The sequence below is a fragment of the Panthera tigris genome, chromosome B1 (assembly GCF_018350195.1).
Source record: "Panthera tigris isolate Pti1 chromosome B1, P.tigris_Pti1_mat1.1, whole genome shotgun sequence".
Lineage (NCBI taxonomy): Eukaryota > Metazoa > Chordata > Mammalia > Carnivora > Felidae > Panthera > Panthera tigris.
Window position 1 is genome coordinate 144,655,941 of NC_056663.1, and position 20,986 is coordinate 144,676,926.

Sequence of the window (20,986 nt, forward strand, 5' to 3'; positions counted from 1 at the left end):
ACTTTGCCAATGTCATGGTAGTTAAGTTTGCAAGGATCTTTTTTTTTTTTTTTTCAAATGTTAATTTTTTTTTTTTTGAGTGAGAGAGAGAGAGACAGAGAGAGACAGAGAGAGAATGAATGGGGGAGGGGCACAGACAGAGGGAGCCAAGGAATCCAAAGCAGCCTCCAGGCTCTGAGCTGACAGCACAGACCCAGATATGGGGCTCAAACCCACAAACTGTGGGATCATAACCTGAGTGAAAGTTGAACACCTAACCGACTGAGCCACCTAGGTGCCCCAAGGATTTTTACTTTCAAATATGGGTCTCTAATTTGAGAACTTTGACTCAATGCCAGATTGATATGATGGTATATTTTGTTTGCAATGAATTCCCAACTCTTAATTTTCTAAGATGATCAAATTCTCGGGTTTTTCTAACAGTCTATTACATTACCATGGTCTTCCAGCTGCTGTGAGACCTATATAAGTTTCTAAGTCACATCAAATACTCCATTTTTTTAAATTTTTTTTTAAACGTTTTATTTATTTTTGAGACAGAGAGAGACAGAGCATGAACGGGGGAGGGGCAGAGAGAGGGAGACACAGAATCGGAAGCAGGCTCTAGGCTCTGAGACATCAGCACAGAGCCCGACGCGGGGCTCGAACTCACGGACCACGAGATCATGACCTGAGCTGAAGTCTGACGCTTAACCGGCTGAGCCACCCAGGCGCCCCTCAAATACTCCTCCATCTTGAACTGTGTCATATATTTCAAAAATAATGGTTTATTCTGACATAAGAAGCATATACTGAACTGATAGTAACAACCATTTGTAGAGTATTGTCTTATGCCAGTACTACTTATGCAATTTCAGTGTATTAAATGCTGCATGGATCATTTTTACTGTACAGATGAGGAAATTGAAATTCAGATGAGGTAAGTAATTTGGCAAGAAGAAGACGAGTTGTTGTTTTTTTTTTTTCAAGTCTGTTTGGCCACAGCGCCCATAACTTTCCTTTAGTCCACACTGCAGTGGCTCATTGTGAGGGACCCGAGGGGAATCTGCAGAAACGGAGGGAAACTGGTTCTACCACCATGCGCTTGTAGACAAGGCTAAAGTCGGACTCAACCCACAGGCCTCTTTGATGGTCATGTGAGCTGGACTAATACTCAAAAATCTTGGTTCTCCCCCTTGTTTTGTATTTAGATAGCTCTGTGGGAGGCACTGAGTTGGGTGGTCTGTGCACTTGTATGTTTTGTGGCCCAAAGAGCGGACTTCTCTGAGCTCTAACTGGCTACAAGTCCAGGTTCATTTGATCTGTTCATGACTGCCTGGGCCAGCCTCATTTTCTTTTTCAGAGGACTGCTAAAAGTAAAAGGTATAATCCCAGTCACCTGTGGCTATCACTCTGAAGGCAGAGGATAAAAAATTTCACAGGGATATCCCGCACACAGGTATGAAGATAAGGTCCGGGAGGCAGGCTGGTGAACTTTTGCCTCAGGCTCTGCTTTATGGAAAACTTAAGGTAAGAAAGGACTCTCATCTTCTAATTTTTCTGTTCCAGCAGAGAAAACATTGCCCTGTCTTGGTATTACAGGACCTCCACCTCTCCTATCCTTCACAGCCTGTTGGTTTCTGGAAGTCTCTAGAGAGAGCTCATAAGAACTCACAAATAAGTAATCATATTCACAGAGCGGGATCATCCATCATTCTTCTTCTTCTGCCTCTGGCTTCTTTGCCCAGGAAACCTCAGGGACTGCTGCCATCACTGTTTCCTGATGGCCTCTCAAAGTCAATGGTCCTACTGGCTCTCACTGTTCTAAGACTGACCTGAAGGAAGAACATCTTTCCCGCCCGCATCACCCTGTGACCGTCCTCTCAAATACTCTGCCCTCCACTTCTTGTCTTGAGGTTCCCAATGGAAGGCTGTCTTGTACTCCAAAGTCTCAACATCATGTGGACAACTTAATGTGATACCTTTCCTTACCATTTCTGTTTGCTCTGTGAATGCATTCGTATCTATGAGAGTGCCAACCGAGAAAAGGAGGCGAAACCGAAAAAGAAACAAAGGCTTTTATCTGGAGTCTCAGAATTGCAAATCTGGAAGCACGGATTCCAGTGTAACCAGAAAAGTATTGCACCTGAGCGGAGAGAGCAAAGAGTTTTTATGAGAGAGAGGAAGAAGGATGGGCAGTTATACGACTTGAATAAGGGAGGAGAAGGAAAAAAGAGCCATGACTGCTTCTAACACATTAAGCCATCTTTGTTTACACTCTGACAGACTAAATATATCCGTGTGGTCTAATGAGACCACTCTCGGTATGCACTAATCACTCTGCTGGCAGAAAGTCCATACTGGCAGTTTTATGGTCTGGCCGCCAAATGCCCTGCCGGTTTTATGAGCAACTACTTGCAAAACAATCATCCTGACTGGCCCAGGTTAAAAGTTAATTTGGTGCAGTTCAGAAGTTCATTAGAAAGGAAAAGGAAGCTTTGAAATGGGGTTGCTCATGTCCAGAAATTTTATCCGGTCTCACAAGAGCAAGCCAGAAGACTTGGTTAATGCAGACCCAGACCCTCGTCTTGTTCTTCCAGTCATTCATGTCTTCCCTCCAGTTGTGTGATAAATATATTTAGGTTCACTTTGAAGCTTTCCAATAGTAGCAGTCTGGAGAAAAGACTCAAATCTCCTTCTGTTTAACTTAGAACATTAACTGTAATTGCATTTATTGAACATCAGGCAAGTGTTGGTACCATTTTGGTTCCTCCCACAATCTCCAATGCCCCTTCTTCTTTTTTTTTTAACGTTTATTCATTTTTTTTGAGACAGAGAGAGACAGAGCATGAATGGGGGAAGGTCAGAGAGAGAGGGAGACACAGAATCCGAAGCAGGCTCCAGGCTCTGAGCTGTCAGCACAGAGCCCGACGCGGGGCTCGAACTCACGGACCACGAGATCATGACCTGAGCCAAAGTAGGATGCCCAACCGACTGAGCCACTCAGGCACCCCAACTCCCCTTCTATAATATGTGCATCTTGTTAGCTTAATGAAAAGTGCTTTGAACCCTGAAATTCAAGTGTCCTGTGGAAGGCTGAATAATCATTCCCCAAGGATATCCATATCCTAATCCCCAGGACCTGTGAATACTTTTACCTTCCATTGTAAAATAAACTTTGTTCATGTGATTACATTAAGGGTCTTGCAGTGGGAAGATTATTCTAGATTATCCTGTGTGGACCTGATATGATCACAAGGATTCTTATAAAAGGGATGTGGCATAAGTCAGACTCAGACAGCAAGGGATGTGCCAGAGCACAAGGACAGGAAGAAAGAGATTGAAGAGGCTATCCTGATCACTTGGAAGATGCAGGAAGATGGCCGTGAGCTGGGGAATGTTGATGGCCTCCGTCCGGAAGGTGGAAAGATTAAGGCAATGGATTCTCTCCTGGAGTTTTCAGAAGGAACCAGCACTGAGGCCACCTTGACTTTAGCCCAGTGGAACTAATTTCTGTCTTCTGACCTCCAGAAGTGTAAGAGCGTAAGTTTGTGTTTAAGCTACTGCATTTGTGATAATTTGTTACAACAGCAACAGAAAACTGATGCACTGCCTCCACTCTCAGTCAGACTGCTCCCCCTTTTTTCCAGAAATTCAGGAGCCACTGTCATCTTGATGTGGTTGGAAGTGTTGGGGTTTGGAGCTAATGGCCAAGAAAGAATTCTTGAGATGTCTGGTGCAAAAAAGTGGTTTAATTAAAGCACGGGCCAGGACCCAGGGCAGACACAGCTACACTGAGATTGTCAGGGGTGGTTGATTTTATACTTAGGAGTCTTTAGGATATGAAAGTCCTTTTTGGAAACTTCCCCCAAAAGGACTTTCGTATGCTAAAGACTGTCAGGATCCCGGAGGCCTAGCTATTGTCAAGATTGTTTTTCCTTCTAGCAAAGCATTAACATCGAGACAGCTGGGAGTTCCTGGAAGAAATCATTCTCTGCCTACCTCAAGTATCTGTCAACGTGCTGTGAGTTGTAAGGAAATTAATTTTATCTACATTTCTTTCTGCCTTTGTTTCCCACATCAATCTCTTAGGCACTGCTTAGCTCTTTACTCAAATTATTGATGCTCAATTCTAGTAACAACTACAACAAGGAGATTCTATTATCATACCTCTTTTATGAAAGGGGAAATGAAGTTTAGATTAATCAAGAAATTTCACCTCAAGTCTCATAGAAGGCATTAGAACTGGAAAACTACAGCCAGAACAGTCTTAATTCTTCATAGCCTGTGTTCTTTCTTTTCTTTTCTTTTTTAATATTTTAATTTTAAGTAATCTCTACACCCAACGTGGGCCTTGGACTCACAGCCATAAGATCAAGAGTCGCACACTCCGCTGACTGAGCCCGCCAGGCGCCCCTTCATAGTATGTGTTTTTAATCACCATGTGAACCAACTGCACCTCTTTTTTCCTGCTTTTCCATTCACCAAGTTAACAAGGCCTATGTTGAGTTTTTCATATTGATATTTAAAAATTTTTATCCTGAATGTATAAAGAGATGTTCTGGATCAGACAGATTTCTTATTGATTACCTCCCAGTGAATAAATGTCACTTCCTGCTTGCCTCAGGCCTCACTCTTGGGGGGTGATGTGATGAAAGCCAAGCCAGTTGTCCTATTCCAGGAGCGAGACACTCCATAGGCCAGGGACGGGAGTGGAGGGGGGAAGGGGAGATATAATTGTCCCTGCTTATAAAAGGGAATGAGGACTTTGTCCCACTGCCCTCCTGAAAGGGTTTCCTTGGAAACACAATAGGTCTAAATCCCAATCATAACCCTTTGTCATATAACTAAATCTTTCCAAGAACCAGATTGCCCCTTTGTCTCCACTATTAAGACCTATGTGTATCTCTAAATTCTGTGGCTTTATCTCTTTTGACATGTAAATACCTAGGGAGATAGTATTCCAGTCTCCCCAGCACCCTGAGGCTTAGCCTGACACCTAGCCCTGGATATAACCATTGAGTCATCTTTCAGAAGATTAGAAAAATTGTGTTATTCCTGAGGAATCAGAGCCATTAACTAGACAAATGACAGATTTAATACTCATGGTACGTGAGGAGGCTAAGACTTTTACAAGAACACTGAGAAATCCAAAGAAGTTTTATTTCCCACAGCCTAAAATATATTGCCCTTGACTTAGAGTTAAAGGAAGGAGTCCCTGCTGACATTCATAGAGCTTCCAGAATGGTTTGCGTTTGTTTACCTCTACAAAACTTAAAAAATTGCTGTTCCATGTTATCTCATTCTGAGCCAAGTACAGTTGGAGTAAAGAAGAGGCTATTCTACTTAATTTTCAAGGGAGGACACAGAGGCTCAGAGTAGCTGTTGCTTGTCTATGGTTACCCAGCTGCTTAAGACAAGTGTGGGCATGTGCCCACACTTTTCCTCCTGCCGAAGGTTATAAACGTGCCCAGGAACAGGTCCAGTGAGACAAGCACAAACCTTCCTGGGCCTTCCCCTCAGGAGCACAAACTCTCCTCCCTTTCAGATTGAGAATACATTATTTTCCAGGTGGTTCATATGGTTCCATATCAGGAGATAACAGTCTTTGTTTCTACTGTGGAAGCTGGATGTATTCCTGTTGTCTTGGGGCCATTTAAATTCAAATTTACAGGTTTAGCAACATTTCAACCATCACCAGACTTGTGAAGCCATTGGAACAGCATTACGCTGGCTGATTGTTTCTCTCCATGAAGATTATAAAATAAAGACCTTCTCATTTAGACCTTTGGACAGATGACACTCAGCCAACTCACTTTTTCCTTTTTTGCTCCCATTACACGAATAATGATTGAGTTCGAAGATAGAGTGCAATTTACAATTTAGCTCCCAGCTTCATGAAGAGGGAAAAGAATGCGGAATTGAAAAACCTTTTAAGATCATTTAAATGAGAGTGCTTTTGAAAATATGGGTAAACATTTGAAAAATTTTGAAGAGTTAGAACTAAAGAACAGTTGGTTATACTGAAACAAAATGAGTATTTTATGTAAAACAGAGATTTTTTTTTCAATATATGATATTTATTGTCAAATTGGTTTCCATACAACACCCAATGCTCATCCCAAAAGGTGCCCTCCTCAATACCCATCACCCACCCTCCCCTCCCTCCCACCCCCCATCAACCCTCAGTTTGTTCTCAGTTTTTAAGTCTCTTATGCTTTGGCTCTCTTCCACTCTAACCTTTTTTTTTTTCTTCCCCTCCCCCATCGGTTTCTGTTAAGTTTCTCTGGATCCACATAAGAGTGAAAACATATGGTATCTGTCTTTCTCTGTATGGCTTACTTCACTTAGCATCACACTCTCCAGTTCCATCCACGTTGCTACAAAGGGCCATATTTCATTCTTTCTCATTGCCACGTAGTATTCCATTGTGTATATAAACCACAATTTCTTTATCCATTCATCAGTTGATGGACATTTAGGCTCTTTCCATAATTTGGCTATTGTTGAGAGTGCTGCTATAAACATTGGGGTACAAGTGCCCCTATGCATCAGCACTCCTGTATCCCTTGGGTAAATTCCTAGCAGTGCTACTGCTGGGTCATAGGGTAGGTCTATTTTTAATTTTCTGAGGAACCTCCACACTGTTTTCCAGAGTGGCTGCAAGTAAAACAGAGATTCTAAAGATGGGGGGCACTGCAAGGACTTTGAAAAAAATATGGAAGTAAGGAGCACCCACTAGTGGCAGTCTCTACGTGGGTGTGCCCTACAGTCCGTTATAAATTTCCAGGGCTTGCGTATCAAGAAGAAAAAACAAGATCAAGAAGAAAAAAACAAACCTAAGCAAGAAACTTTTGTAAAAAGCTTTATTTTCATGCAGTTTGTAAAAATACATCAATAAATATTTAAACTTCTCTATTCCAAGACATAGAGAAACACTGTATAATTACCACTAAACAAGGCATTATGCCTTACAAGGAAGACATAAAATGTCCAAGGGATATTTAAAAACATTGTGGAGTTTTTAAAGCTTCAACATCAGAAGTGTTGACCACGTACTGTAAAACTCTCTCAATAAATAACAATTGGCATTCTTCTGAGCAGTACAAAAATAAATGCACACATACATTCCACAACCTTAACAGTGACCTGTGTGCTTGGATCCCAAACTATTTATCTCCAGCCTTTATCATAGGGAATGACAGGGCGTGGTTTCCCCTCCCCTCCCCCCAACACATAATATAGTTTAATGAATGAAGAACATTTAAGACTCATCACTTACAAATTAAAAGGAACTGAACTAACTTTAGCATAAAAGTGACCTTTAAAAATAATAGTACAGCAAATTACCAAATTCATATCTTTAAATATTAGCTAGAACATTACTATGCTAGCTTTGAAAAATAAATAAATAAATAAACAAATAAATACATATGTTGAAAATAGACGAATACTCATAGGGAACAGTCAAATAGATTGAACACAGTCCAGATGGTCCCTGGAGGCTTTGGTTTCTTTTCTTTCTATCCCATTCCACTGAGGCTGCCACAGTAAGCCATGAACTTCTGCCTTCTCTCTCTAGCTCAGTTGTTGCTGCCCCTGTGATTAAAAAAGAAAGAAAGAAAGAAATGGTTGCCATTAATAGGAGTCCATAAACTGCATAGTCCTGTGACATGTGGTTGCCACGTGGTTACCACCTACACCACTGCGATGGGTGGCAGGAAAATGCCGGGCTCCTGGATGGTGTTTAATTAGGAATAAGGTGCTGTCTGTGATCACAATTGTATTATTAGCTTCAAAAAGCTAGAAGGTAATGTCACAGTGGGCTAAAAAAGTACATTCAGGACATCATTTAAGCCCCACGGCAGACCTCGTTAGGTAGCTATTTTTATTTCTGCTGTATTACGGAGACTTGAACAGATTAAGTACTTTCCCTGGGGACACAGGAATAATCAGAGGTGGGGCCTCGGTTACAGTTAGGGCAGGGATTCACAGCAAAGTCCTTGCTCTTCACGACTAAGCTTCAGTGGCCCATGTTGCTCAAAACCAAGGGTGCCACTTTTCAGAGCAGAAGCTCACCAGGGATGGAGCTGAATACTGTGTGTTCCTCAATGGGTGGGAAGCATTTGAACATCACTGGCCAAATGCAATTCATCTTTTAGGAACACACATGCACCCACACTCATTTGCGTGGGGAGAGAGGGCACTGGAAATATCCTTCTGGCATAGGAGAGGCTTAATGACCTTAATAGCAAAGGTCATTGTGAACGAATAATTTTGTTTTTCAGCGAAACCTAGGTTTCCTTCATCAAACTTCCCGGACGCATTTGCCAGGATCCGTGACCAAGGACTCTAGCGGCACGCGTGAACAGAAAGCATAACTCACTTGCTTAGCATCTTTTCGATGATTCTCTTGACCATGGGGGCTTCGGGGTTGAGACAGGCTTCGTGTCCGTTCTTGAGAGTGGCTCTGCGGAGACAAGGCAGAGTCCCCGTTGGCGGGAGGCCGGGCCGCGGGTGGGGGGCACGGGGGCGGGGGAACGGCCAGGACGGCGGCAGCGCGGGGCATCACTTACATGACTTCGGTGTGGGCGCAGTGGGGGCCCGACGGCGTCACCTTGACGCTCTGGATGTTCTTGAGGTGAATGCCCTGCACGGTCTGCAGGCACTGGCAGCGCAGCTCGGTGACGACGGGCGCCCCTGCGGGGAGAGCAGGCCGGGTGAGCGGGCGGCCCCGGGGCGCGCACCCCTCCCCCACCCGCACCCCCACCCCACCCGCACCCCGTCCCCCCGCGGGCTCCGGGCCTCACCTGCGGCGCGCCGGGCGGCGGGGACCAGGAGCAGGAGCAGCAGCGCGGCGCCGAGGAGCCGGGGAGCGCGGGGCGCGGTGCGGGCCATGGGGCTCAGCTCGGGGAGTCGCGGCGGCGGTGGCTGGAGCTGGACGGCTAGCGGGAGGGCTGGCGGAGCGGACTCTGGCTCCCCGAGCCGGGAGAACCGCTTTTATCCCCGGTGGACTTGGCGCGGCGCCGGGCGCAGCGGTGGGGGGTGGGGGGGGACAGGGAAATTCCCGGCGCCCCGGGTCATTCCCGGGTGCGGAAGGTTCGCGCGGCCCCGCCCGCGGGGTGGAGGGGGACCCGCGTGCCAGGCCTCCCGCGTGTTCCGGAGACTTGGGCGTGTTCCCTTTCCGCCCAGTCCCCAAAGAGGGCGTGAGTGGCCTTGCTTGAGTCTGTGCCATTTACGCGAGACAGGCGTCTGTCTTGACGAATGTTAGTTATCCGGATGGGGGAATAACGCCCGGAGAAGGGGTGACATGATTTTCTACTTGCTACTTAACGCATAAATGTGTTTTGGTTTGATTAGTTTACTTTCGTCTGCATAAGTAGACTCTGTTAAAATACATTTGTCATCTCACAGCAGACATAAGAACGTTCGCCGGTTCCTAGTATTTTACATTCACAAACAAATCATACTTTGTGTCATATCCTGAAGGAGTGAAGTGTTGAGGGGATGACCAGTGTCAAGAGGTCAATTTAATGTTTAATTTAGGACTGAGTGTCTTATCCCTACTTATCTTCCTTCCTCTGCAATTCTGGAACTTCCAGAGTTGGAGTAAATCCATGAACACCACCTTTTTGGTGTAGACGGTGTGAATTAATCCGTGAAGTATAATGCTGGTGGTCATATCCGAGCTGTTGGGGGGTGGGGGGGAGGCTGCGTTGGGCTCCTGGGGTCCAAAGGTCGGAGGGACCAGGAGCTGATGCCTAGTGGGAGTAGCACCCTGTGCTCACCTGAACAGCAAAAAGAGGTGTTCCTGTGAAATACTTAAGCGCTAGATCACCACTCCAATGGCACTTCCTTGTTTTATGTTCCCAAATCTCATTTCCTTTCCCTGTTGTGTGGACTTGCCTGCCTCCAGGGATTTGAAATGCTCTCTAGAGAAGTAACTGCAGTCCTATTTTAGTTTTGACTGACTTCTAATCAATCAGACCTTTCAAGCCGGTAACTCGACTGTGTCGTTCAGCAGCTCATTTTTCACCTCAGTGTAAATGACTTTCGTTGTTGCTGGATTACATGTAGGTTTCAGATGGCTTCGGTGTGATTCCAGGTGCAGGTCTGTGAGGAACGTGGGGTTACCCGGTGGATGGGTGTGGAAGGGAAGCAGGAGGAGAGAGGACTTGCTCTGGAGCTGCAAAGTGGCACCAAGCAGCCCTCTGCTTCACAATGCCAGGGTAGGAATTTCAGGTGTCGGACATTTAAACCGTCTCTGCCTTAGTTTCTCACCTGTAGAATGGACGTCAGAGATAGTATCTACTTCAGCAGATTGTTATGAGGAATAAGTGTATGAACATTTATAAAACGCCAGTACATACAATGCATACACTATAAACCATTTTTAAATAAACGTAATTTAAATTGCTGTTTCTGCATTCTTAAGCTGGAACTCACCTGGGGATAAAATCCCTGTACAAAGAGAAAAAAAAAATCTAAAAAGAAAAAACACCTCCTTCAACCAACATAAAAGTTTTGTACTATTTTTTTTTCTTAAGAGAAAACTCAGAATGAGTTTTTTGTTGTCTAGTTTAATTGATCAGTAATTTTATAGTTCTAATTTCAGTAATTTCAACTACAAAGTGCAAATAAAACTAAATATATTCTATCTTATTAGAAAAGATTATGAGGGTGTCTGGGTGGCTCAGTAGGTTAAACATCTGACTCTAGTTGAGATCCTGTCCAGGTCATGATCTCACTCTTGGTGGGTTTGAGTCCTGTGCTGTGGGGTTGAGTCTGTGCTGACAGCTCAGAGCCTGAAGCCTGCTTCAGATTCTGTATCTCTCTCTCTCTCTCTCTCTCTCTCTCTCTCTCTGTCCCTCCCCTGCTCATGCTTTGTCTCTCTCTCTCTCTCTCTCTCTCAAAAATAAACATTTTTTTAAAAATTAAAAAAAGAAGAGATTATGAATTACTAAATTATAAATAATGATTTGTCTTTACATTTTTTTAAGTAATCAGAACAGTCCTTTGTGGGAAGGGGCAAGAAATATAACTTAAAAAAAAATAAGTGGAAAACGAAAGATGACCTAAAGTTTATAAAATATGAATAACTTAGTAATAATTGAGAATTTGTGTAGGTACTACTGTCATTATCCTTATTTTTCTCAGATTCTTATTTTTTTATTTTTTTAATGTTTATTTTTGAGAGAGAGAGAGAGAGTGTGTGTGTGGGGGGGGGGGGGGGGGGGTTGGGGGAAGGTCAGAGAGGAAGGGAGACAAAGAATCTGAAGCAGGCCCCAGAGTCTGACGTGTGGCTCCAACTCATAAACTTCCAGATCATGACCTGAGTCAGTCAGTCACCCAGAGCCACTCAGTCGCCCCTTTCTAGGATTCCTAATTGAAAATACTATGGATTTTCTTTCTTTCTTTTTCTTTTTTCTTTTCTTTTCTTTTTTTTTTTTTTTAGATAATCAGTAGCTCAGAATTATAATAGCTGAAGAGATTGCTATTCTTTCCATTATTCTTCACTATCTCCAGTAATTTACATATGTTTATGTGCTTATAAGATCAACATAAAGTATTACAGTAAATAACACTTTAATCTAATAGTCAATGTCCTCAATCTTTTGCATATATGAAACCCACTTAATCTTCTCAACTTCCCCACAAAGTAGTTACCAGCTTTGTCTCCACAGCTTTTCTCCACAAGGAAACAGGGAATTTAGGGAATTGGCCAAGGTCTCACAGTTAATAAAATTCACAATTTGAGCTCTAGCCAGTGCTGCTTTTAACCACTACATGTTAAGGAAGAAAAAAAAAAAAAAAAAAAGAAAGAAAAAAACCTTTTTTCTAAGAAAAGTAATAGATAATTCAGGAGAGCAGGTTTGTTTTTGTTTTGGTTTGTTTAAGTATGTTTGTTATTCTCGCGGTTAAATAGTTCAATGCCACATTGCCTAAAGCTTAAAAATAACAAACTGCTCAAAAGTCTCCAGTGTTTTATTTCACTAACAGCAAGAAGTTTCTTTTGTGGAATGAATAGGATATACTTAGATTCAATAAAATCTACATCTGTCTATCTATCTATCTATCTATCTATCTGATTTTCCTCATCAATGGATTATGCCTCCAAAATCAAGTCAGTGGGATGAACACTCTACACTGAGATTTGCCCAGAAGGGAACTGGGCATTTTAGTTATTTGCTGAAATAAGGATCATGGTTTTCTGCCTGACCCAGTTTGCATACTTTATCATGATTTAATAATGGAAATATTTTGCCTTCAGCATTAACAGGAAGCTACCCAGAACTTTACTCTCTTTATAATTAAAAAAAAAAAAAAAAAAGAAAGAAAGAAAAAAGAAGAAGAAAAATATTGTCCTAATGCTTTCCAGATCCAATCCAAAGAATGGACATATGCAAATACTCAGGGTGAATGAATAGGGCATCAAAAAATTTATAGTAGTGGCCAAAGGGATGAAACATTTCAAGAAGCAGCCTCATATTTATAGAATTATCTATAATTTTATGTCTAAGACTTGCTTGATAATCATCACTTGCTAACAAAATAAAGTACAGAAGAAAGGGCTTTTTTCTACCTTAATATATCAACTCGCATAATTCAATCCCTAGCAGCCCCGTATTTATTTTTCAGAAAACTTAAAAAGCAATGACGTTCTGAAGTCTAAAAAACAATCCCCTTCTTTGTTTTTGCAAGTGTCTCCCCCAGATATTTACTTATTTTATGAGCTGAATGACAGATTTCTATGCCCAAACTTTAAACTAATGCAATCACCAATCTTAAAAGAAGAGAGCATCCTTAAAATAAAATGGGTTATTAAATCCCATTTAGAGCCACCATATTTACTGTCATCTTGTTCGATTGACACTATCTGATCTGCCTTTACAATCCAGACTTGGTGCCGTCTCCTGAGATGAGGGAGCCATCGGAATGGGCAGTGCAGGACTGCTGTCCTCACTGTGGCCCTGGGAAATTGTGACACCACAAATGCCACATGTTGCGTTTACCGCTTCTGGTAGAATGACTCCGGCTCTGAGGGGAGAAGAATGAAAATGTCCGAATGTGGCATTAAATCGCTCAATCCACCCACTTCTTCAGTCCGAAGCGTGTCATCCAGCGTTCATGTCATAAACCCTATCCAGTCTCTAGTACGGTGGTCATTTCTACCCGGCTTGGGCTCCTTCCTCCTTCTGGTTATGGAATCTTGGTTTTCTCTTGGGGACCATCCCTTCTTCCTCCCAGCTTGGGTAGTTCAGGGAGGGGGACCCTGCTCCAAAGCTCCAGGACTGTGCTGGAGACCCAAAGTACCATTGGTTGGTCTTTCCAGTCTGGGTCTAACCCTCAGGCAAGTTCTAACAGGTGCAGGGTGGGCAAGGGACCTAAGCCTGGCCAAGTCAGAAAAATGTCCTGGAGTCCTTGTTGTCAGGAAATGGTGGGAAAATCAGCCCTTGCTTCCTGTGGGGTTCCACCTGCTGGAACAGAAGCTTGAAGCATTGTCAGTGCTTGAGGGGAGCCTGCCTGAAGTGAAGCAAGCACAGAGAAAAGCAGCCTGATGTGGAGTGAGGCTAATTACCGGCGAGAATTTTTGAACTGCAACATGCAGTTTTAACGCATCCACACATCAGCTGTTTACTTTCAGAGGCCCAATGATTCTCCTTTTCTTTTTTAATTAAAACTTTCTTTTTTTTGTTTTTTTATATATGTTTTAAAGTTTATTTATTTTTGAAAGAGATAGAGTGCGAGTGGGAAGGAGGCAGAGAGAGGGAGGCACAGAATCCGAAGCAGGCTTCAGGCTCTGAGCCATCAGCGGAACAGCTGTGTCAGCTCTGAGCTGTCACTTGAACTTGTGAACGGGACATTATGACCCGAGCCAAAGTCGGACGCTTAACTGACTGAGCCACTCAGCCACCCCATTCTTTTTAAAAAATTTTTTATTTGTATTTTTTAAAATTTATGTATTTGAGAGAGAGAGAGAGAGAGAGAGAGAGAGAGAAGCTCAAGCAGACTCCATGCTCGGCTCAGAGGTCAATGTAAGGCTCAATCCCACAACCCTGGGATTATGACCTGAGCCAAAATCAGGAGTCAGCATTCAACAGACTAAGCCACCTGAGTGCCCCCTCTCCTTTTTATGTAGCCATCTTAAACCGGGTTTTGGTTACTGACTCCACTTACTGTTAGTTACCTTTCTAACCAGGAGGGCGGTTCAACTCGAATTGAATTCCTTTCTTTCTCCCTCTGTTTCAACATTGTCATCGATCATTTACTCAGCATTTATAAGGTGGGGATAAAGTTTGGCCAGGGATCCGGAGAGGAATAGGACTCTGCTACCCTCTGACTCTCCATGCAATAGGGGAAATGAGTGGACAAATAGAAGATTTTAGAAAAGGGGCACCTGGGTGGCTCAGTCAGTTGGGCATCCGGCTTCGGCTCAGGTCATGATCTCACAGTCCGTGAGTTCTAGCCCGCGTCAGGCTCTGTGCTGACAGCTCAGAGCCTGGAGTCTGCTTTGGATTCTGTGCATCCCTCTCTGCCCCTTCCCCACTCACACTCTGTCTCTCTCTCAAAATAAAATAAAAATATTTAAAAAAAGAGAGAGAGAGATTTTAGAAAAGCCTGTGAAAACCATGGCAAACCATTCCCAAGGTGCAGGTGTGAGGACTACCTGATCTAACACTTAAAGAGTGGGTTTATGAAACTTGTCAGAGAGGTTCCTGAAAGAGGTGACCATTGATGTGACTCTCGGGATGAGGAATTTTCCGGGGAAATGGGGGACAGTGATGGGCAGAAGACATTCAGGAGAGGGCCAGATGAGCAGAGGCATAGCAGTGGGATAGAACATGGTGACCACTACTGGGAGCAGCAAACGGTTCGTGTAGCTGGAACTCACTCTGTGAACAGAGACTGGAGAGAGGCTGAGGCAGGAGGAGGTTGCAGGCCTCCGACACTGAAGACCATGTACTGGAAGGACCCTGTTTGTTAGTCAGGATCCAGTTTGGATGGTATCTAACTGGGAGGCCTCTGTAGGCATTTCAAGGTGTTTCCATGGCCCTGTTGCCCAGACCACACTGTGACCTTTATTGGCTATCTACCATAGGGTGGTTGAGGTATAACCTAAGATTCAGGATATGTGCAAAAAACTGAGGGCATGGTAGATATTAAATTAAAAGACATTTACTTGGGTTGCCTGGGTGGCTCAGTCAGTTAAGCTTCTGACTCATGATTTCCACTCAGGTCATGATCTCACGGTTTGTGAGTTGGAGCCCCATGTCGGGCTCGGTGCTGACAGTATGAAGCCTGCTTGGGATTCTCTCTCTCCCTCTCTCTTTGTCCCTTCCTGTCTCTCTCTCTCTCGCTCTCCTTCAAAACAAATAAATAAACTTAAAAAAAGTAAAATAAAAGACATCTGTTAGGCACATGCAAGATACAAGGAACTGTGGTCCATTTTGCAAAAAATGTATAGTGGATAAAACTGAAACCCCAAATATGAAATTCTTCTTCAGTACTAACCTGCCAACTATCTTCTGCAACACAGCTAGTCCTTCTTTCTGTACCTGTGGTAAGGCCAACCTGACGATTTTAACCATGTATAATTACTTAAGTTCATTTCAGTTAACTCTGAAAAACATCCAATATATTAGATTTGGGCATTATTCCAAGGCTTAAAAAATAATATATTTCAATATAATGTTTGTATTTCCATTACGATTTTTGAAAAACTTTTGAGAAATAGTAATGAGTAATTAAATTATATTACATGCAATACGAATCAAAGAAATATAGAAATGCCAAAATTACAAAAGGATGTGTGAAGAAAAAAATATAGAAATTGAGGAAATGTCTTCAGGCAAATATTGTTTATCATACTTGGTTATAACAGGCATGAAAACAGCGTGATGACCCTGCTTTGATGTTTCAAAGTGTATTATGGAAGTGAAATTTGGGAAGTTGAGATGAGCTATAAACCACAACAAACATATTACACATAGTGTGTGTGGCTACATGGTCAGCCAGGGGACATGACAAACGGAGAAATTTTGATGATCAGAGAATGTCCTCTGTAACATTTCAACATTTTGAAATGTGTTATTACATTCTTTATGGCTCATATATGGTCTTTATTACAAAATGTTCCCTGTGTGTTGAAAAAATATACGTGACTTATGCAGTTTTTGGGTGAAGCATCTGTATATCACGCTCCGGCCAAGTTGCCGGGATCACGTTGGGGGATCATGTTGCTTTACTCTTCTGTACTGTTACTGATTCTTTACTGCTATGACCTCCTAAGTCCTGAAAAGAGGCCTGTTAGAATCTTTAACTATGATAATCATTTCATCAATTGCCCCTTTTAGTTTCTCTCTTAATATAATTTGATTAAATATCAAGTTCTTGAAATTTAGAATTGTTTGTTTCTTGTAGAAGTACCCCCTTTTTATTTTGAATCGGTCTTTTTTTTATCTCTAAGACTCCTTCTTTCCTTAAATCCTAATATCTTCTCACCTAATGCATTGATTTTTTTTTTTTTTCTTTTTAAGAGAGAGAGAGCATGAGCAGGGGAGAGGAGGAGAGAGAATCTTAAGCAGGTTCAAGGCACATCGTGGAGCCCAATGCAGGGCTCGGTCCCATGACCCTGGGATCATGACCTGAGCCTAAATCAAGTCAGATGCTCAACTGACTGAGCCACCAGGTGCCCCATTGGATTAGTAATTTGTATTAATAATAGATTAATAGTCATTAGCAAGTAATACATTAGTATATCCATACTGTTTCTTTCAGTTAATTTTAGCATGATATAACATTCTTATTCTTTTAATTTCAAGTTATCTAGGTCCTAATATTTAAAGTATGTCTCTTTTAAGAGGCATAGATTTTTTGGTCTTATTTATACAGTCTTTGTATGAAAAAAAAGTTGATCTTTGACTTTTAATTAGAGTGTTTATTCCATTTAAATTTACTATAATTCTTAATATAGTTGGATCTAAGTCTCCTCTCCTGCTATTCTATTTGTCCTATTTTTTTAAAAAATCAACTTTTGGTTTAAGAGTAATTTTAGATTAAAAAAAAAATTTGTATAGATAGTACAGAGAGTTCCTGTAGACTTTTTGCCCAGTATCTCCTAATGTTGATATCTTACATAATTATAATACACTTATCAAAACTAAGAAATTAACACTGGTACATTGCTGTTTGCTGAACTCCAGTCTTTTATTCAGATTTCACCAATTTCCACTGATATCATTCTACTATCCTGGGATCCAAGTTAGCATAACTCACTGGATTTAGTCATCATGTCTCCTTTGTATCCTCTAATCTATGACAGAGTCTCAGTATTGCCTTGATTTTCATGACTTTGACAGATCTGAAGAATACTTTTTTTTTTTTTTAGTGTTTATTTATTTTTGAGACAGAGAGAGACATAGCACAAGCAGGGGAGGGGCAGAGAGAGAGGGAGACACAGAATCTTTGACAGCTTTGAGCTGTCAAGACAGAGCCCGACATGGGGTTTGAAGTCACCAACCCGAGAGATCATGATCTAAGCCGAAGTCAGACGCTCAACTGACTGAGCCACCCAGGTGCCCCTGTGAAGAAAACTTCTTAAGTATTTTGTGGAATGTTTCTGGATGGGGATTTTTATGATGATTTTCTCATGATCATGCTAGGGTTATGGGTTTGGGGGAAGAACATGATGGAAATGAAGTGCCCTTCTTACCATATCACATAGGGGGTATACATGATATTCATATGACACCAAGGGTGATAACCTTCATCACTTGGTTAAGGTGGAATCTGCCAGATTCTCCAGTGTAATGTTTTTTCCTTTTCCTAATCTGTTCTTTGGAAGGAACTCACAAAGCCCAGCCCACACTCACATGGGGAGGGGATTTAAACCCACCTTTAGGAGGAGACTTTTTATTGACAGGCCTGACAATAAAGAAGATTTTTTCCTTTTCCCCGTCTGCCATCTGCTGTTTTGTTTCTTTATTCCTTAATTTCTGTATTCTTTTGTATTATTCAGATATTTTCTCTTATTCCATTTTATCTTCTTTTCAGATTTTTAAATCTAAACTTTTCGTTTCCCTTTTAGTGGTTACCCTAAAAATTGCAATATATATTCCTGCCATGTTACAATGTTCCTTCAGCTTACACTTTCTGCAACAATTGAAGACATCTCTTAGAGTCTAAATCCATTTCTTTCCCTACCTATCCTTTGTTATTTTTGTCATGTATTTTACCTTACGGCATGGATTTATCTCCATAGATCATTATTATTATTAAATAACACAAATTATTCAAGTTCTTAGGAAAGAATCCACCTTTCTACCTTTTGGTCCCAGCCTCATTAAAAGGGAAAGAATTGCATAATTGTCTGAAAAACCACTTACCCAAAGTATTTAATAAGAGCTCTTATTACAAGGTTTGTAAAAATCCAAAAGTTTATAAAGGCACTAATTTTTAATAATGAATCAGCGTGAAAAGCAGCAATATTTTATGTAAAACTAGGTTTCTCAAGCTGGTTGGGGAGGGTAGCGTGTCAAATATTCTTTAAGTAATAGAAATGTAAGGGAAGTAATGGCCAGGAGCAGGCATAAAGTCAGGTGCAACCTATAGTCTGTGTAATGGTACGATACCTTGAGCCCCCCAGTAGGAACCAAGGATCAAGAAGAATAAAACAAAACCTAAGCACGTGATTTTTTGCAAAACGTTTATTTTCACGTCATTTGTAAAAACATAACAGTAGTTTTAACGTCTCTGTTCCAAGACAGAGCAACACTGCGTAATCAACATGAAACAAGGCATTATGCCCTACAAGCAAGACATAAAATGTCCAAGGGAAGCTTCAACATAAAAATGTTGACTATAGAATGTGAAATAATTTCCATAAATGACAACTGCCATTCTTTTAAACAAGTACAAAAATAGATGTATACACACTAACTTCTTCGGCTCCCTTCCCCCCCTTCCCCCCCCCCCCCCCCAGTGCTGTGCCCTGGCACCTGATGGAGTCTCCCAATACACAGTGGTTTAATGAGACCTTAAAAACCCATCATCTTCAAATTAAATAACAATCAGGACGGAGTTACGTCTGATTCAACACAGTCAGATCCTTAAATACTAATATGTAAAATATTAAAATACAAGCTTTGGAAAATAAATAAATACAAACATAAATAAATAGAGAACTCGTAATAGTCAAACACATTAAGGCCTTTCTAGGTGCCTGCAGAAGCCAGCTGTTCTCTCTTCATTTTCACTTCCTAGAAGGGCCTTTCAGGAACCACCAGCAGCCAGCTTCTTACTGGTCTCCAGGTCAGTTGGTGCTGCCCCTATGATTGGAAAAGGGTTACTGTTACAGGTGCTAAGGAAAAACTGCTCCTCTCTCACACTGGCCCCTAGGGCTAGAGGGAGTTTTGCTGTAGACCCTGGCCCAGCCCTGCACCCACAGAAGGTCCCACAGTACCCGCTGCCCCCTACTGCAGAGAACTTGCTCTTTACTGGCTGTGGACTGAACTATTATTGACTTGAAAGAGCTAAAACCTAGCGCTCAAAGACTGCCATCCTGGGTTAAAAGTTTACATGCAAGACCTCACTTGAACCTCATACATCCCATGAAATTGTTATTATTCTCTATGCCCATTTTGCTGAGACTCAAAAGGATTTGAAAACTTTCACAGGGATCCTAGACTTGAACTTAGGAGGATCACTCTGCAAAGTCCTTGCTCTTCACGACTAAGCTTCAGCGGCCCATGTTGCCCAAAACCAAGGGTGCCACTTTTCAGAGCAGAAGCTCACCAGGGATGGAGCTGAATACTGTGTGTTCCTCAATGGGTGGGAAGCATTTGAACATCACTGGCCAAATGCAATTCATCTTTTAGGAACACACACGCACCCACACTCATTTGCGTGGGGAGAGAGGGCACTGGAAATATCCTTCTGGCATAGGAGAGGCTTAATGACCTTAATAGCAAAGGTCATTGTGAACGAATAATTTTGTTTTTCAGCGAAACCTAGGTTTCCTTCATCAAACTTTCCAGACGCATTTGCCAGGATCCGTGACCAAGGACTCTAGCGGCACGCGTGAACAGAAAGCATAACTCACTTGCTTAGCATCTTTTCGATGATTCTCTTGACCATGGGGGCTTCGGGATTGAGACAGGCTTGGTGTCCGTTCTTGAGAGTGGCTCTGCGGAGACAAGGCAGAGTCCCCGTTGGCGGGAGGCCGGGCCGCGGGGTGGGGGGCACGGGGGCGGGCGGGGGGAACGGCCAGGACGGCGGCAGCGCGGGGCGTCACTTACATGACTTCGGTGTGGGCGCAGTGGGGGCCCGACGGCGTCACCTTGACGCTCTGGATGTTCTTGAGGTGAATGCCCTGCACGGTCTGCAGGCACTGGCAGCGCAGCTCGGTGACGACGGGCGCCCCTGCGGGGAGAGCAGGCCGGGTGAGCGGGCGGCCCCGGGGCGCGCACCCCTCCCCCACCCGCACCCCCACCCGCACCCCCACCCCACCCGCACCCCGTCCCCCCGCGGGCTCCGGGCCTCACCTGCGGCGCGCCGGGCGGCGGGGACCAGGAGCAGGAGCAGCAGCGCGGCGCCGAGGAGCCGGGGAGCGCGGGGCGCGGTGCGGGCCATGGGGCTCAGCTCGGGGAGTCGCGGCGGCGGTGGCTGGAGCTGGACGGCTAGCGGGAGGGCAGGCGGAGCGGACTCTGGCTCCCCGAGCCGGGAGAACCTCTTTTATCCCCGGTGGACTTGGCGCGGCGCCGGGCGCAGCGGTGGGGGGTGGGGAGGACAGGGAAATTCCCGGCGCCCCGGGTCATTCCCGGGTGCGGAAGGTTCGCGCGGCCCCGCCCCCGGGGTGGAGGGGGACCCGCCCGCGGGTGCCGGCGACTCAGAGACCGTTGTCAGCCCCAATGCGCAAAGGGGGCGTGAGTGGCCGCCACGTGGCGGCTGCCACCGCGGGGGAGGGTGCGGCGACCGTGGGCGCCCAGGGATCCCCAGTCGCAGGACC

General features: G+C 43.5%; 2 protein-coding genes across 2 annotated transcripts; both read right to left on the bottom strand.

The window, feature by feature from the left end:
- Positions 1–6,835: 6,835 nt before the first annotated feature.
- On the bottom strand, positions 6,836–8,961 carry LOC107180089 (growth-regulated alpha protein-like). The gene is made up of 4 exons (XM_042982728.1): positions 8,790–8,961; positions 8,556–8,679; positions 8,366–8,449; positions 6,836–7,578 (listed from the first exon to the last, which is right to left on the bottom strand). Exons 1-4 carry the CDS (start codon positions 8,875–8,877, stop codon positions 7,563–7,565), a joined length of 312 nt encoding a protein of 103 aa, XP_042838662.1. The 5' UTR covers positions 8,878–8,961; the 3' UTR covers positions 6,836–7,562.
- A 10,267-nt stretch (positions 8,962–19,228) lies between these two features.
- On the bottom strand, positions 19,229–20,696 carry LOC122238016 (growth-regulated alpha protein-like). Its single transcript, XM_042984386.1, has 4 exons — positions 20,523–20,696; positions 20,277–20,400; positions 20,081–20,164; positions 19,229–19,307 (listed from the first exon to the last, which is right to left on the bottom strand). The coding sequence occupies exons 1-4, from the start codon at positions 20,608–20,610 to the stop codon at positions 19,292–19,294; spliced, it is 312 nt and encodes a 103-aa protein (XP_042840320.1). The 5' UTR covers positions 20,611–20,696; the 3' UTR covers positions 19,229–19,291.
- Positions 20,697–20,986: the final 290 nt, after the last annotated feature.

Coding starts and splice junctions, on each gene's coding strand:
- LOC122238016 (XM_042984386.1), bottom strand. CDS start 20,610: ATGGCCCGCACCGCGCCCCGCGCTCCCCGGCTCCTCGGCGCCGCGCTG. Junction 20,401..20,522: donor CGCCGCCCGGCGCGCCGCAG/GTGAGGCCCGGA, acceptor CTCTCCCCGCAG/GGGCGCCCGTCGTCACCGAG. Junction 20,165..20,276: donor TGCGCCCACACCGAAGTCAT/GTAAGTGACGCC, acceptor TTGTCTCCGCAG/AGCCACTCTCAAGAACGGAC.
- LOC107180089 (XM_042982728.1), bottom strand. CDS start 8,877: ATGGCCCGCACCGCGCCCCGCGCTCCCCGGCTCCTCGGCGCCGCGCTG. Junction 8,680..8,789: donor CGCCGCCCGGCGCGCCGCAG/GTGAGGCCCGGA, acceptor CTCTCCCCGCAG/GGGCGCCCGTCGTCACCGAG. Junction 8,450..8,555: donor TGCGCCCACACCGAAGTCAT/GTAAGTGATGCC, acceptor TTGTCTCCGCAG/AGCCACTCTCAAGAACGGAC.